General features: G+C 36.1%; 1 protein-coding gene across 1 annotated transcript; it reads left to right on the forward strand.

The window, feature by feature from the left end:
- The first annotated feature begins 884 nt into the window (after positions 1-884).
- Positions 885-14,135, forward strand: hyal2a (hyaluronidase 2a). Its single transcript, XM_059328789.1, has 4 exons — positions 885-1,797; positions 3,053-4,028; positions 7,718-7,807; positions 13,370-14,135. Exons 2-4 carry the CDS (start codon positions 3,096-3,098, stop codon positions 13,772-13,774), a joined length of 1,428 nt encoding a protein of 475 aa, XP_059184772.1. The 5' UTR covers positions 885-1,797; positions 3,053-3,095; the 3' UTR covers positions 13,775-14,135.
- The last annotated feature ends 354 nt before the right edge of the window (positions 14,136-14,489 follow it).

Below are 14,489 nucleotides of genomic sequence, written 5' to 3' on the forward strand. Positions count from 1 at the left end.
GTTTATAATATCTCTTTAAAAAAAAAAAACTAGACACATTTTCTGCTTACAGAGACACAAATTTGCCTTTTTCTTTGCATCTCCACAACATTTATGAAAATTGTGACATTAATAGTGCTGTTTAACAACAAATCATGTTCCAGATTTGTTTTTAAGTAAAAAAAAATAAAAAAAATGAATCAATAATAAATAAAAACAAATATCAATTTGCCTTTTTGTTTGCATCTCCATAACATAAATCAAAATTGTGACTTTAATTTGTTCAGGAAATCTGGTCAGAACAAGTTAAATGTAATACAGGACACCCTGTTAACAGATTATAATTGTTAAATGGGTTTAAACTTAGCCTCGTAACAAAAAATAAGCTTTTTGAAATTAGCTACTTTTTCACATTTCTGTTTCCAGTCACAGCCACCTTTTGGAGAAGTCTTGCTTAGGAATTTAATGAGTTAAGGTGAAGCATAAAGCTGAATATGGGAGATTCTAGAAGATTTAACCCTATAAAGCCTGAACCATTAAATAATTGCCAGAATTTTTTTTTTTTTTTAACTTGAGTGTTTATTGAACCTGCTGACAGATAATTTAAAAAAAAAATCCAAAAACAATAGGCATATATGATTCTAATTTGTATCATATTTGATACATCCGTTCTTTTTGTGCAATTTGTTGCTCACAGTTTGTTTTTCTTGAACTAACAAAAACATATAAAACCCAACACTTTTAACCTTTTAAGGCTTTACTTTCTTTTAACATTTTCCTCAAACATGCAAAATATTTTTTTCCATATAATCCAACTTCATACATCTGCTGATATGAAGTTTTCACGCAGCAATGACTGATCCACCAGTGGAACCTGCATATCATTTTTGCTATATCTTGTATTTTTGTGCAATTTGTTGCTCGGTTGTTGTTTTTTTCAACACGTCAGGTTTTTCAGGAAAAAAATATCACACTGATGATGTATAGGTCTCAAAAACTTGTGTATCAAATATGATACACTTGGCTTTATAGGGTTAAAGTGTTTGTTACACGGGTGTCACCATGGGGTCTTATGGGTTAAGTTGGTGATTTAGAGCAAGTTTCCAGGTGTGTTTTCATACTGGAGCAAAGTTTTCACCTAAGTCATAGTATCCTTTAGATATATCTGATTGCAATGTAGCCAAAAGGTCACGGGAACACAGTGGTCATTTGTGGGCATGATCGTATTTTTAGGGATGTGGCATACTGGCCCGCTGTGACCTTCTCTGAGTCTTGACATTGCTGGTTACAGTGTATCTGTTTCACGGCGGTGGAGGCAAACTTCTTGGACTGATTCATTTACGCGCCGTAGCGGGAATATTACAAATAAATTAAATTAAATCAAAGCCTTAGTCCTCTCAACTTAAACACCTGAAGTTATCTGTAAGTTTGAGGTGAAGACACACGTCGCTGTAACACATTAGACACGCTGACAAAGTTGTTAGGATGTCCGGTTGGTTTCGCCGCTCCCCCCCTTTTCCCGACATGAATGGAACATCCTGAAAGTGGTTTGGCTCGCGGAGCAGCAGAAGTTGCAACTGACAACATCGCAGGGGGCAACTTCATTTCTCCTCTCCACCGTCTGACGGCAATAAGTTTTAACATACCGACCAGCTGCGTATGCCGTTTTAAAATCACCCCGTCGTCATTTTCTCACTCTAAAGCAATGTTCATTTTGATTTTTTCCTATTTGTTTTGAGGCAACACACTAAAAAAACGCGACTTGAAGTAGCAGGCTTCTGGTTTTTTTGGGAATGCTTCCTCAGTCTGCCAGTAAAGGTAAGTTTCTCCAGCTGCACTCATTAAGTTTGCTGTGATTTCACGCCATTCATTACTAGAATAAAGCCCTGACTGTAATTTAATTGAATACACTTTATTTTAACTTTTACTTTAGGGGTTGGGATTGCATTAGAAACCTGCACATATGACTAAAAAAGATTCAAAAATCACACTATAACTAACTAGAATTTTTGTTTGCCATTATCCTTTCTTGGGTGTTTTATTCATTATGCACACGTCATTGTATTTTAAGGCTTTGAATTTAAAAGCATTACTGTTAATCACTGCTAACAGTGGTTTAATTCGCAGGGGATTGTCAGTTATTAGAGATGTCAACAAATTTTAAATCCCTGTGTGAATTGTAGAGTCACACTGACTTCCTGTCAGTTCTCATTTGAAGACATCTACAACATAAAGGCTTATTGTTCTGCACATAACTTGCATGTTGTGTAATGCCCTTGTAAAGCAGTCAAATTTTACTCTCATGTCTAAAATGTCTGTGAAGGCAAAAATCAGCTACAGGACATTATTTATCATAATTGTCAAGAAAACCTCTTAGTTTCTGATTGGAGTGTTGATTATCTCTGATAATGGCATGCACTTGGCTCTACATTTTTAGGTTTTAAAGGCGTTAAATTAGGGTTGGGCGATATGGCCCTAAAATAATATCACGATATGTCAGGCTATTTTTGCGATAACGATATTCTTGATGATATTAGGAAATACTTAAAAAGTAAAAACAATTTTTAAGTCTGTATAAATAATTTAAAATGTAGTGTGAAGTGGAAATCTCAACAGTTGCCAAATACAAAAAATGTACTCTTGACTCTTGAGTATGAGCAAATAATATTTTAATGACATTTTGTAAAGGAGAATAAAGGTTCTTGTATGTTTTATTTAAGGCATCTTATTTTGACAGTCTTCTTGTAAATTCTGTGGTGGATTCTCTTAACACACTGTGCTTTTATTTTGAAAGCTGCATGTGTTTAGCGACAGGGAGTAATAGTAGCTTTTTGTGATTAAAACAACTTTAACCACTACATCAAGAAGTAGAAATGTTGCCAATATCATGATGTGCTTTTTTTTAACCATAAAAAAAATATACCGATATTATCGTGAACGATACGATATGGCACACCCCTACGTTAAATAGCCTTTTGAATAACCAACTTAATAAAGGATTGTTCTGGGGACTGACCCTAATACTTATGTAATACCAAAAACTAAATAAATCAATCTTTTTTGTGACTTGCAGAGCAGAGAGTGACAGTCCTATCTGTCAATTCACACCTGAAGACATGTTGTCCTGGACTCTGGCTGACTGGAAGGTGCTGCTGCTGACTGTGCTGCTATGGGACAGCGTCTGTGCTTTGGGGGGACTGAAACCCACGAGATCGCCGCTGTATTCACAAAAGCCTCTGCTCCTGGCTTGGAACGCCCCAACCGAGGACTGTGGCCCACGGCATGGTATCCGCTTTCAGCTGGACTTGTTCCAGATCGTGGCCTCACCCAATGAGGGCTTTGTCAAGCAGAACCTCACCATCTTCTACAAGGAACGACTGGGCTTGTACCCCCACTTTACAGAAGATGAAACGGCGGTGAACGGGGGGCTGCCGCAGGTGGCCAGTCTCACGCAGCACCTGGACAAGATGCCCGAGGGAGTGAAGAAGTACATACGGGAACCAGGGGCTAAAGGTCTGGCGGTTATTGACTGGGAGGAGTGGCGCCCGCTCTGGATACGTAACTGGGAAAGAAAAGATGTTTACCGGAAGCATTCTCGCGAGTTGGTGCGTCAGAAGAATCCAACATGGCCGCCAGAGCAGGTGGGCAGGGTGGCCCAGCAGGAGTTCGAGTTGTCCGCCAGGAACTACATGCTGGAGACGCTGAGGCGGGCCAAGTTCCTGAGGCCCAACCAGCTGTGGGGGTTCTACCTGTTCCCAGACTGCTACAACCACGACTACAGGCGCACCCTGGAGAACTACACCGGGCGGTGTCCTGACGTGGAGGTGGCCCGCAACGAGCAGCTGAAGTGGTTGTGGACGGAGAGCACGGCCCTCTTCCCCTCCATCTACATCTCCCCGGTGCTGCGCTCCTCAAACTCTGGACGCCAGTTTGTCCGGAACAGAGTGAAGGAGGCGATGCGGTTGGCGTCATCAGGAGACGGGTTGGCACGTCCTGTCTTTGTCTACACCCGGCCCACCTACATCGACTCCCTGGAACAGCTGACGGAGGTAACGCCCTTTAAAACAGCTGTTCTCAACCTTGTTGTGGTCCACTTGGTCTGTTGTATATCCCCCATCATTTTCCTTTAAGGATTAATGGGTCTGGGTTCTTATGGGTTAAGTAAGGCAGCTATTCTCAACCTTGGGGTCCAGACCCGCGAGATGATTTCTGGGGGTCGCCAAATCATTTTGGAAGTCAGCTCTGTCTCCACTGTGTTAAAGTGTTCGTGTGTTTTAGTCTTTTTGGTCATTTAATGTCTTTTTTTGGTCATTTTAGGTCTTTTTTTTGGGTCATTTTGTGGTCAATTTTTGTCTTTTTTGGTCATTTTGTTTCCTTTTTTTGGTCATTTTGTGTCTCTTTTTTTTTTTTACACATTTTGTGTCTTTTTTCTAGACATTTTGTGTCTTTTCTGGTCATTTTGTGTCTTTTCTGGTCATTTTGTGTCTTTTTTGGTCATTTTGTTTCCTTTTTTTGGTCATTTTGTGTCTCTTTTTTTTTGGTCATTTTATGTCTCTTTTTTTAGACATTTTGTGTCTTTTTTTGGTCATTTTGTGTCATTTTTTTTTTAGACATTTTGTGTCTTTTCTGGTCATTTTGTTTCTTTTTTTGATACTTTTGTGGTCAATTTGTGTCTTTTTTTTGGTCATTTTGTTTCTTTTTTAGGTCATTTTGTGCTTCATTATTGGTACAAAATGTGTTGTATCAACTGAGTTTGTATGATCTGAACTGTGAGATTGTGTTCAGTGAGTGGGGGTCACGGACAACATACATGTTAAATTGGGGGTCGCGACTCAAAAAGGTTGAGAACTACTGCTTTAAAACTCTGCTGGCAGAGTAGAGGTGTGGGGGGGAATCGATACAGTATAGTATCATGATATTTTGCGTGGCAGAATTATATTGATTCATAGCCGACACGTATCAATATTTAGCGTTTCGAGATACTGGTATCCTATGAAACTAGAAGATCTAAGGAATCTATAGGCACCATGTGTCAGGAAGTTGTCTAGGCAAGGCAAGGCAAGTTTATTTGTATAGCACAATTCAACACAAGGTGATTCAAAGTGCTTTACATACACATTAAAAACAAGCAAGACACAATTGAAAACAGTAAAAACAGTCAATTAAAACAGATAAATAGAAAAAAAAATATAAATAGGATAAAATAAGATACAGCAGGATAAAAAAAAAAGATAAAATAATAAAAAACACAAGTCAAACATTTTGTAGTTAAAAAGTGTTAAAGTTAAGAGTCTACATAATGCTGCAAAGTTAGGCTTTTTTTTTCATGGTGATTTTAAAAGCGGTCATGTGACCTCTGACATCATCTCAATGAAAAAAGGCTCTCTGGGTTCCCACAAGTTGACTGTCACTGTGGAGAAATAAAAAGACTGAAGTGAAATGAATAAACTGAGAATTTTCTCTTATTTAAGAATTCGCAATATATTGTATCGCAATACTCACCATATCGCAAAATGTTTAAAATCGCAATAATATCGTATTGTGACGTGAAGTGAAGTATCGAGACAAAATCGTATGGTGGGGCCTCTGCTAATTTAAACCTCTATGGCAGAGCTTGACTAATACTGGACTTTTAGGGTTCGATACTAATATTGGGGAGTAAAAAAATGCAGACATCGGCTGATATTTAGTGTAAATATTGACATAGTTGGTGTTTGTTTGGTGTTTCATGTTCCAAAATGCAAATGTTACTCTTTGTAAGTGTTTGTAATAGTCACAAAACACAAGGCTCATTACTATCCAATATATCAACTCTTTGGACAACGACTGATATCACAAGGTCTGCCACAACACGTTTTCAATTAGATTCAGATTGATCAATATGAGCCAATATCCTCTGCCCATTTAACCCTTTATCAGGCGAAGAACTATATTTGGTCACTTCAGTGGATATCAAAATGGGGTCGAGAAAAAAGTTGCAAATTTACTAGATTAAAGTGGCAAATCTACAAGAAAAAAGTTGTAGATTTACGAGATTAAAGGGGCAAATCTACAAGAAAAAAAGTTGCAGATTTACGAGATTTAAAGTGGTGAATCTGCGAGAAAAAAAGTTGCTTTTTTTCCCACTTCTTTCTCGTAAATCTGTGACTTTTTTCGTGCAGATTTGCCACTTTAAATCTTCTTAAATCTGCAACTTTTTTCTTGTAGATCTGCCACTTTTATCTTGTAATTTTGCAACTTTTTTCTCGAAATATTTTTATTTTGGATATCCGCTGAAGTTACCAAATACGGTTCTTCGCCTGATAAAGGGTTAACACAGTTACATTTATATCAAGTCACAAAAAGCAACTAAATAGGATTAGACAATGGTATTGCTGAGCTCCTCCATAAATTTAAATGAAGAAAATTATGTTAAAAGAATACATATGAAGTGGGAATTTAAAAAAATAGCTGATTCTTAAAGATGTTTCTATATATTCTCGCTGCATCGCTTCACCCCTAGTTTTTCTTGTGTCTCTTTAGGACACAGAGACGTATGTTGTCATTTCTGCGTTGGTTTATAGTTTTATCCATTAGTGCAGCTATTCTCAACCTTGGGGTCCTGACCCCAATTGGGGTCGCGAGATGATTTCTGGGGGTCGCCAAATCATTTTGGAAGTCAGCTCATTTTGGTCATTTTGTGTCTTTTTTGATAATTTTGTGGTCAATTTGTGTCTTTTTTGGTCATTTTGTTTCCTTTTTTGGTCCTTTTGTGTCTTTTTTTGGACATTTTGTGTCTTTTTGGTCATTTTGTGTCTTTTTTTGTCGTTTTTGTGTCTTCTGGTCAATTTCTGTCTTTTTTGGACCATTTTGTGTCTTTTTGGTCAATTTTTGACCATTTTGTGTCACTTTGTGGTCAATTTTTAGCCTGGGTAGTCAATTTGATTCTTTTTTGGGTAATTTTGTGTCTTTTCTGACAAATCCCAAAGTATCAAGTTGTTACTTTCCAAGGAGTCTCTGGCTTGAAGCTGACTGTTACACACTCAGGAGGTCAGAATGGACCTTTAAACTTACAGCAAAGGACTTAGATTAAAAATAACAATAAAATATAAAAAAAAAATGTAAATGCACAGACAGAGAGATGTTTAAGTTGTCTGCTTCATTATTTTTCCAAAATACATGTGAAAATGATGTTTAGATAGTACACACGCATGACAAAGCAATTTTTTTTCTGACATCGACAGATAATATTGGCTGATTTATCCGTCTGAATTTTTCTTTACCATTCTTGTGCAGTCTAAAATGAGTAATGTGTCGCTCTGCAGGGTCGGACATGTATGATAATAAACATTTAGGAAGCAGGGGATATGGACTTTTTGTTCCCAGATTAACTCTCAGTCACAGTGTAGCTGTAACATTCAGCTCTCCCGCTTCCATCAGCTCTGCTTTTTCCTTATCGGCAGCTGCAGTCTTTTCCTGTTCTGCTAGCTGACAGACACCCCAATACCTCTCGTTTATGTAGAGTGGGCAGGATGGGTGTTGGTCGAGTTGAAAAACCTCGCTAACACCCTATAGACCGCTTCCTAGTGGTAGAATGAACTGATAAGAGCTGCGACATACAGAAGCTGTTGCCCCATTAACATTTTGACCCCGTTACAGTGACACTAAACAGAGTGTTTTTCCTGTGCTTGGCCTGTGGTGGAAGAAATGCCAAAGGTTGGATGTGATAATGTTTAACGTGCTGTATGGTGTTTTACAGACTGACCTGGTGTCCACCATCGGGGAGAGCGTGGCGCTGGGAGCAGCTGGGATCATCATGTGGGGCGATGCAGCTTATACCGGCAGCAAAGTAAGCATCCACACCAAGGTTATTATAGTTAACGAAAACTAACGAAATAACGAAAACTAGAATTGAAAAAACATTTTCGTTAACTGAAATAAAAATAAAAACTAGGTTTTTTTTGTTGTTTTTTTAAACGATAACTAACTGAAACTGTATTTTGTGGTTACAAAACTAACTAAAACTAACTAAAATTATAGTGAAAATGTCCTTAGTTTTCGTTTTGGTCAACTTTTTTTATACATAATTCAGTGTTTCTATTTCAACATGCAGGAACACATGGTAAATATGTTTACTGAGACTGGGATGTCTACACTCCAACCAAAATACAAAGAGTTAATAACCTTATTGAGGCTGAGATGGATAATAAAAGCAAATAAACGCAAAATTTATTATGACCACTTTGAATCTCGCACCCAACGTATAGCCCATTACAAAAAACACTAAAACTAATAAAAACTAAACTAAAACTAAGCATTTTCAAAAAATAAAAACTAAACTAAAACTAGCAAACTCACTCTAAAAACTAACTAAAACTAACTGAATTTGAAAACAAAAATTCACAACGAAATAAAAAAAAAACTAATGAAAAATCCAAAACTATTATAACCTTGATCCACACGCCAGTTATAGTTCAACTAACATGGTCTCACAGGTTGTTTTTTTTTTTTTTTTGCTCCACTTTAGTCTTATTTATTTCATTTTAGTACTTATTTTGCATTAGTTTGATGTTTGTTGTCACTGTCCATTTTATTTACTCATTTTCTTTGTCTGTGTGAATGAATGTACACTACTGGTCAAAAGTTTTAGAACACACCAACTTTTCCAGAATTGAATTGAAAATTATGCAGTTTAATGTCTCAGTGTACTCTGAAATTAATGCACATTTGCAACATTTAAAATTCTTTATTGAGCATGATAGTGTTTTGAAAATTAAAGAAAAGATTCAAAATCACATTTTATGTTGGACTAAAGGACTAAAAAAAGACACAAAATGACCAAAAAAAAGACACAAAATGACAAAAAAAGACACCAAAAGACACAAAATGACTAAAAAAAGACACAAAATTACCAAAAAAAGACACAAAATAACTTACAAAGACATGAAAAGAATTCAAAAATGGACAAAATAGCCCAAGACTCCATAGAGTTAAGTTGTTAACCCATTTCTTGTTCCCTGAAAAAGGCCTACTTGTATAATTCTGAAATGTACATTATCTTTCAGTTTTGGTTAAGCTTACCTTTTTTTATTTACCTCTGGCAGTTCACCACTTACCTTTGTACCCTTTCAAGCTGTTCATTTGACTTGAACTGCTTGAATTTAAATAAAAAAACTGGAACAATTGGGGTGTTCTAAAACTTTTGACCGGTAGTGTATGTTCGAGGGGATATAAATGAAAATGTTTGTATATTCGACATAAAGTTTGATATGCACTTGAAACTTCAATAAAAATTATTGTTGAAAAAAAAAAAACATGGTTTCACAGGAATCCGTGGAATAGCCACGGAATCACTCAAATTTCCGTGAAACTGACACGGATTTCGCTACAATGCAAGTTAATGCCAGTCATATCCCGTGGCTATTCCAACATACAAAGTGATTATGTACATTCACTGAGTGAATATTTAGAAAATAAAACATATATTTCTCGCTAGAAATGTGATCAAAATCCATTTTTATGCAGAAACTAAGTCAAAATATTGTTTTTTTTTCACAAAAAATTAGAGAACTGTCCGCCATGTTTTTTGTTCTGACCGCCAGGACCTTGAAATCAATCAATCAATCAATCAGACTTTATTTTTACAGCACTTTTCATACAAGCGAGATGCAACACAAAGCGCTTTACATAAAAAAGAAAGGAGAAAATAAAATAATGATAATAAAAAGATAACAAAACATAGAAACAAACACCCTCCGCCCATCCCCAACCCTCCATCCCACCCATCCTATTAAAAACAAAACACAAACTGAGGAACTGAGGAAGCGCCATCTCAACATGGAGGCAGGTTAGAAATAAATTAGATAAAGGATAAAGTAAGATAAAATAAGATAAAAAAGATATATATAATAATAATTTTAAAAAAGAATAAAAAAGTAAAAGTCAATAACAATGGAAAGTATATATATACATACATATATATATATATATATATATATATATATATATATATATATATATATATCCATAAAATATAATAGAATAAAATAAATATAATAAAATAAAAAGCTAGATAAAAAAGATAAAACAATAAATAAATAATGAAGATAACTAGAGCATGATAATAAATATATATATATATATATATATATATATATATATAGAGAGAGAGAGAGAGAGAGAGAGAGATAACTAATAAATAATAGCAAATAAATAAATAAATAAATAAGAGCGGAAAGTCACGTGACTTGGAACAAACCAATAAGAAAAAATATCCATGGAATAGCCACGGGATATGACTGTCATTAACTTGCATTGTAGCGAAATCCGGAAATTTGAGTGATTCCGTGGCTATTCCACGGATTTTGAGTTAAGCCAAACAGCTGGCGACTCCCACCCTGCGTGGGTCAACTCGCCTCAAAACCTCTTCCAGACTTTTCTCTGTCTTGGCTCCCAAATGGTGGAACGAGCTCCCCACCGACATCAGGACCTCAGACAGCCTGGACATCTTCCGCCGCAGGCGGAAGACCTATCTCTTCCAACAATACCTCGGTTAAGCCATGGTCACCTAACAGATATATATATTTAAAAAAAAAAAAAAAAAAAAATTCTTATTCCTTTCTCTTCTTTTCTTCTTTAACATATAGCACTCCTGTAGCAATGACAGTTAGCTCTTAAAGTTATGTACTTACTTGATTCCTATGGTCTATGTCTAGTACCATCAGGTTGAATGCACTTATTGTAAGTCGCTTTGGACAAAAGCGTCAGCTAAATGACATGTAATGTAATGTAATGTTAAGCGAATCCGTGGTTATTTCACGGATTCCTGTGAGACCAGGTTCAGATCAACACATTAATCACTCAGACACTGCTCTCTAATCTGACCACGGAAAACATCATAATCTTTTGAGTTTTGACCCTGCTGCTCTTGTCAGTCATGTGTTCAGTCACTTGATAATTAATAATCTTTCCTCTGGGCTCCACTTCAAAGTTAGCTGCTTGAGTCACATGGGCGTCTTCAGATACACAGGAGATATTTGTTGGAAGTGGGGGAGTTTTCAGTCACATTTAGGCTGCAAGGTTATCTTAAGATCAGCCATGGACTGAAGGGAATGTGGCACATGTTTCAGTCCTGAAATAGCTGAAATAGCTAAGAATTACCCACACTAAATGATCCCTTACTTCTTAAAATTGGCATAAATTGGAGAATAAATGTCTTGATTTTAATTTCATGACGACAAACACGTGTTATATTTCACAGCAGGGATCCTCCTCATCATTTGATATGAATATACAGTCATGGAAACAATTATTAGACCACCCTTTTTCTTCAATTTCATGTTCAATTTTATGCCTGGTACAATATAGGTTCATTTGTTTGGACAAATATAATGATACCAACAAAAATAGCTCATAAGAGTTGAATTAAAGAGCTAATATCTAGCCATTTTCCATGGTTTTATTGATAATTATTTTAGTTATTATCAAGAAAGCCATGGAAAATGTCTAGATATTAGCTCTTAAATTTAACTCTTATGAGCTATTTTTGTTGCTATCATTATATTTGTCCTAACAAATGTACCTTTAGTTTTACCAGGCATTAAAAGAACAAGAAACAAAAGTGGTCTAATATTTTTTTTTTCCATGACTGTATACATTTCTATTCATCCATCTTATCAGTCTTAAGTATGAGTAATACATTATTTAAATTCTAGGCATCTGTTCATACAGAGGTGATTCCTGTGAAACTACATTTTATTTGTTCTTTCTTTGTCTCTATTTTAGCATAGTTGTCACCTTTTATCTGAATCATCCACTACAGAAACTTTTTTTTTTTTCTTTTGGATGCCTCTTAAGATACTTCACCATAGCTCTGGCTGGTACTACAGCTTTAATATAATTGATATGATGCATTATTACATAATAAATTACACTACTATATAGAATGGTTAAAACTGCAGACTTTCAACCTCATATCGCTGCTTCCACATTATAGTCTCGACGGATTTTAGAAAAAAGGCCTCCTATAAGAAGTGAGGAGCATTTCTGGGTACAAGTCAGGAACCGGCCTACCTTACAGATCTCAAGGGTGCAAAAAAAATGGTTCCCAAGCGAAATTTTGAGTTTTTGACCTTCTAATTTGTGTCAAATGGCCACCAAATGCCCATCTTGCTCAGTCCTTGGACCATTTTCCGCAAGTTTTTTTGTAAGTAGGCAATCAAAGACGAGGAAATTAATTCTAGATCTTCTAGAATTAGAATGATCTAGAATTTCTCTTAATTCTAGATATATAGTCAGAGCAAGGATATAGTGGAGGCTCAGTGTCTTTTTTATGTATATATTTTTATATATATATGCAAATACCAACCATCATGTTATGCAAATACCAACTGGAACATTTAAAAGTGATATTGATAGAATATTTATGTTGGTCGTAAAAAATTACACAAATAATGCTTAATTCCACCTTAAAAGTTGGTATTTTGCATATATATAAAGCACTGAGCCTCCACTATATCCTTGCTCTGACTCTAGACTATAGATCTAGAAACTTAATTTCCTCATCTTTGATTGCCTACTCACAAAAAAACTATGCAAATGAGAAGGTCAAAAACTCAAAATTTTGCTTGGGAACCATTTTTTTTGGGATTCAGCACCCTTGAAATAAGTAAAGTAGGCCGGTTCCTGACTTGTACCCATAAATGCTCCTCACTTTCACTTTTTGGACAATTCCGTCTAGACTATATGTACACTACTGGTCAAAAGTTTTAGAACACACCAACTTTTCCAGAATTTAATTGAAAATTAGTTTAATGTCTCAATGTACTCTGAAATTAATGCACATTTGCAACATTTAAAATTCTTTATTGAGCATGATAGTGTTTTGAAAGTAAAAAAAAGATTCAAAATCACATTTTATGTTGGACTAAAGGACTAAAAAAAGACACAAAATGACCAAAAAAAAGACACAAAATGACAAAAAAGACACCAAAAGACACAAAATGACTTCAGATATGGACAAAATAGCCCAAGACTCCATAGAGTTAAGTTGTTAACCCATTTCTTGTTCCCTGAAAAAGGCCGGTCATAACTTTTGACCAGTAGTATATATATATATATATATATATATATATATATATATATATATAATCGATCACTCATTGTCCTTCTAAAGTGTGTGTATATAATGATATTAACACTTCCACCTGAATAAAGGATCTGGATATTTCCTCCAGCTGAGTGTTGCACAGAATTCTGTTTAAATACTTCACAAGCCTGAACGTCACAGCCTTGATTAATGTCTGTAGGAACCACAGCCGTATTTGGTATATTCTCCGCTGCAGACTTAACTTATTGTGAATCTTGACTTGCTTGACTGATGACTGTGTCTTATTTCTTTTTCCCTCCCCAGAACAGCTGCTCCGACCTGGACTCCTATCTGCGGGGTGCGCTGGGTCAATACCTCCTCAACGTCTCCACGGCAGCAGAGCTATGCAGCCAGACCTTGTGCGGTTCTCACGGCCGCTGTCTGCGCAAAACCCCAGACAGCGATGTTTACTTGCACCTGAACCCCCTCAGCCACGCCATCGCCATGCAGGGCGGCAAGCCCACGGTCAGCGGCGAGCTCGGGGAAGAAGAGAAGACGAGTTTTCAGACAGAGTTTCAGTGCCAGTACTACAGCGGCTACCAGAAGGACAGCAGCAATAACACAGACGCTGAACACCAAAGAGGGGCGGCATCTCAAATCATGGCGTCACCATGGCAACGTGTCATCTTACTGATTGTCTCTCTGCTCCTCGTCTTAAATACACCGTAAATATTGTTAGACAAGGCTGCATTTTTATACACTACCGGTCAAAAGTTTTAGAACACCCCAATTTTTCCAGTTTTTTATTGAAATTCAAGCAGTTCAAGTCAAATGAACAGCTTGAAAGGGTACAAAGGTAAGTGGTGAACTGCCAGAGGTAAATAAAAAAAGGTAAGGTTAACCAAAACTGAAAAATAATGTACATTTCAGAATTATACAAGTAGGCCTTTTTCAGGGAACAAGAAATGGGTTAACAACTTAACTCTATGGAGTCTTGGGCTATTTTGTCCATTTTTGAATTCTTTTCATGTCTTTGTAAGTCATTTTGTGTCTTTTTTTTTTGTCATTTTGTGTCTTTTTTTTGTCATTTTGTGTCTTTTTTTTTGTCATTTTGTGTCTTTTTTTAGTCATTTTGTGTCTTTTGGTGTCTTTTTTGTCATTTTGTGTCTTTTTGGTCATTTTGTGTCTTTTTTTTGTCCTTTAGTCCAACATAAAATGTGATTTTGAATCTTTTTTTTAACTTTCAAAACACTATCATGCTCAATAAAGAATTTTAAATGTTGCAAATGTGCATTAATTTCAGAGTACACTGAGACATTAAACTGCATCATTTTCAAGTAAATTCTGGAAAAGTTGGTGTGTTCTAAAACTTTTGACCAGTAGTGTGTGTCTGTGTACTGGAGCAAAGAGATGACATGGTGGGAGTTTTAACAAGTGTCTTTTT

The sequence above is a fragment of the Centropristis striata genome, chromosome 3, assembly GCF_030273125.1.
Source record: "Centropristis striata isolate RG_2023a ecotype Rhode Island chromosome 3, C.striata_1.0, whole genome shotgun sequence".
NCBI classification, from domain to species: domain Eukaryota; kingdom Metazoa; phylum Chordata; class Actinopteri; order Perciformes; family Serranidae; genus Centropristis; species Centropristis striata.

What these genes read in the sequence shown, in the direction of transcription:
- hyal2a (XM_059328789.1), top strand. Translation starts at nt 3,096, where the DNA reads ATGTTGTCCTGGACTCTGGCTGACTGGAAGGTGCTGCTGCTGACTGTG. An exon ending in CCCTGGAACAGCTGACGGAG is followed by an intron (nt 4,029 to 7,717) that starts GTAACGCCCTTT and finishes GGTGTTTTACAG; the next exon opens with ACTGACCTGGTGTCCACCAT. An exon ending in CAGCTTATACCGGCAGCAAA is followed by an intron (nt 7,808 to 13,369) that starts GTAAGCATCCAC and finishes TTCCCTCCCCAG; the next exon opens with AACAGCTGCTCCGACCTGGA.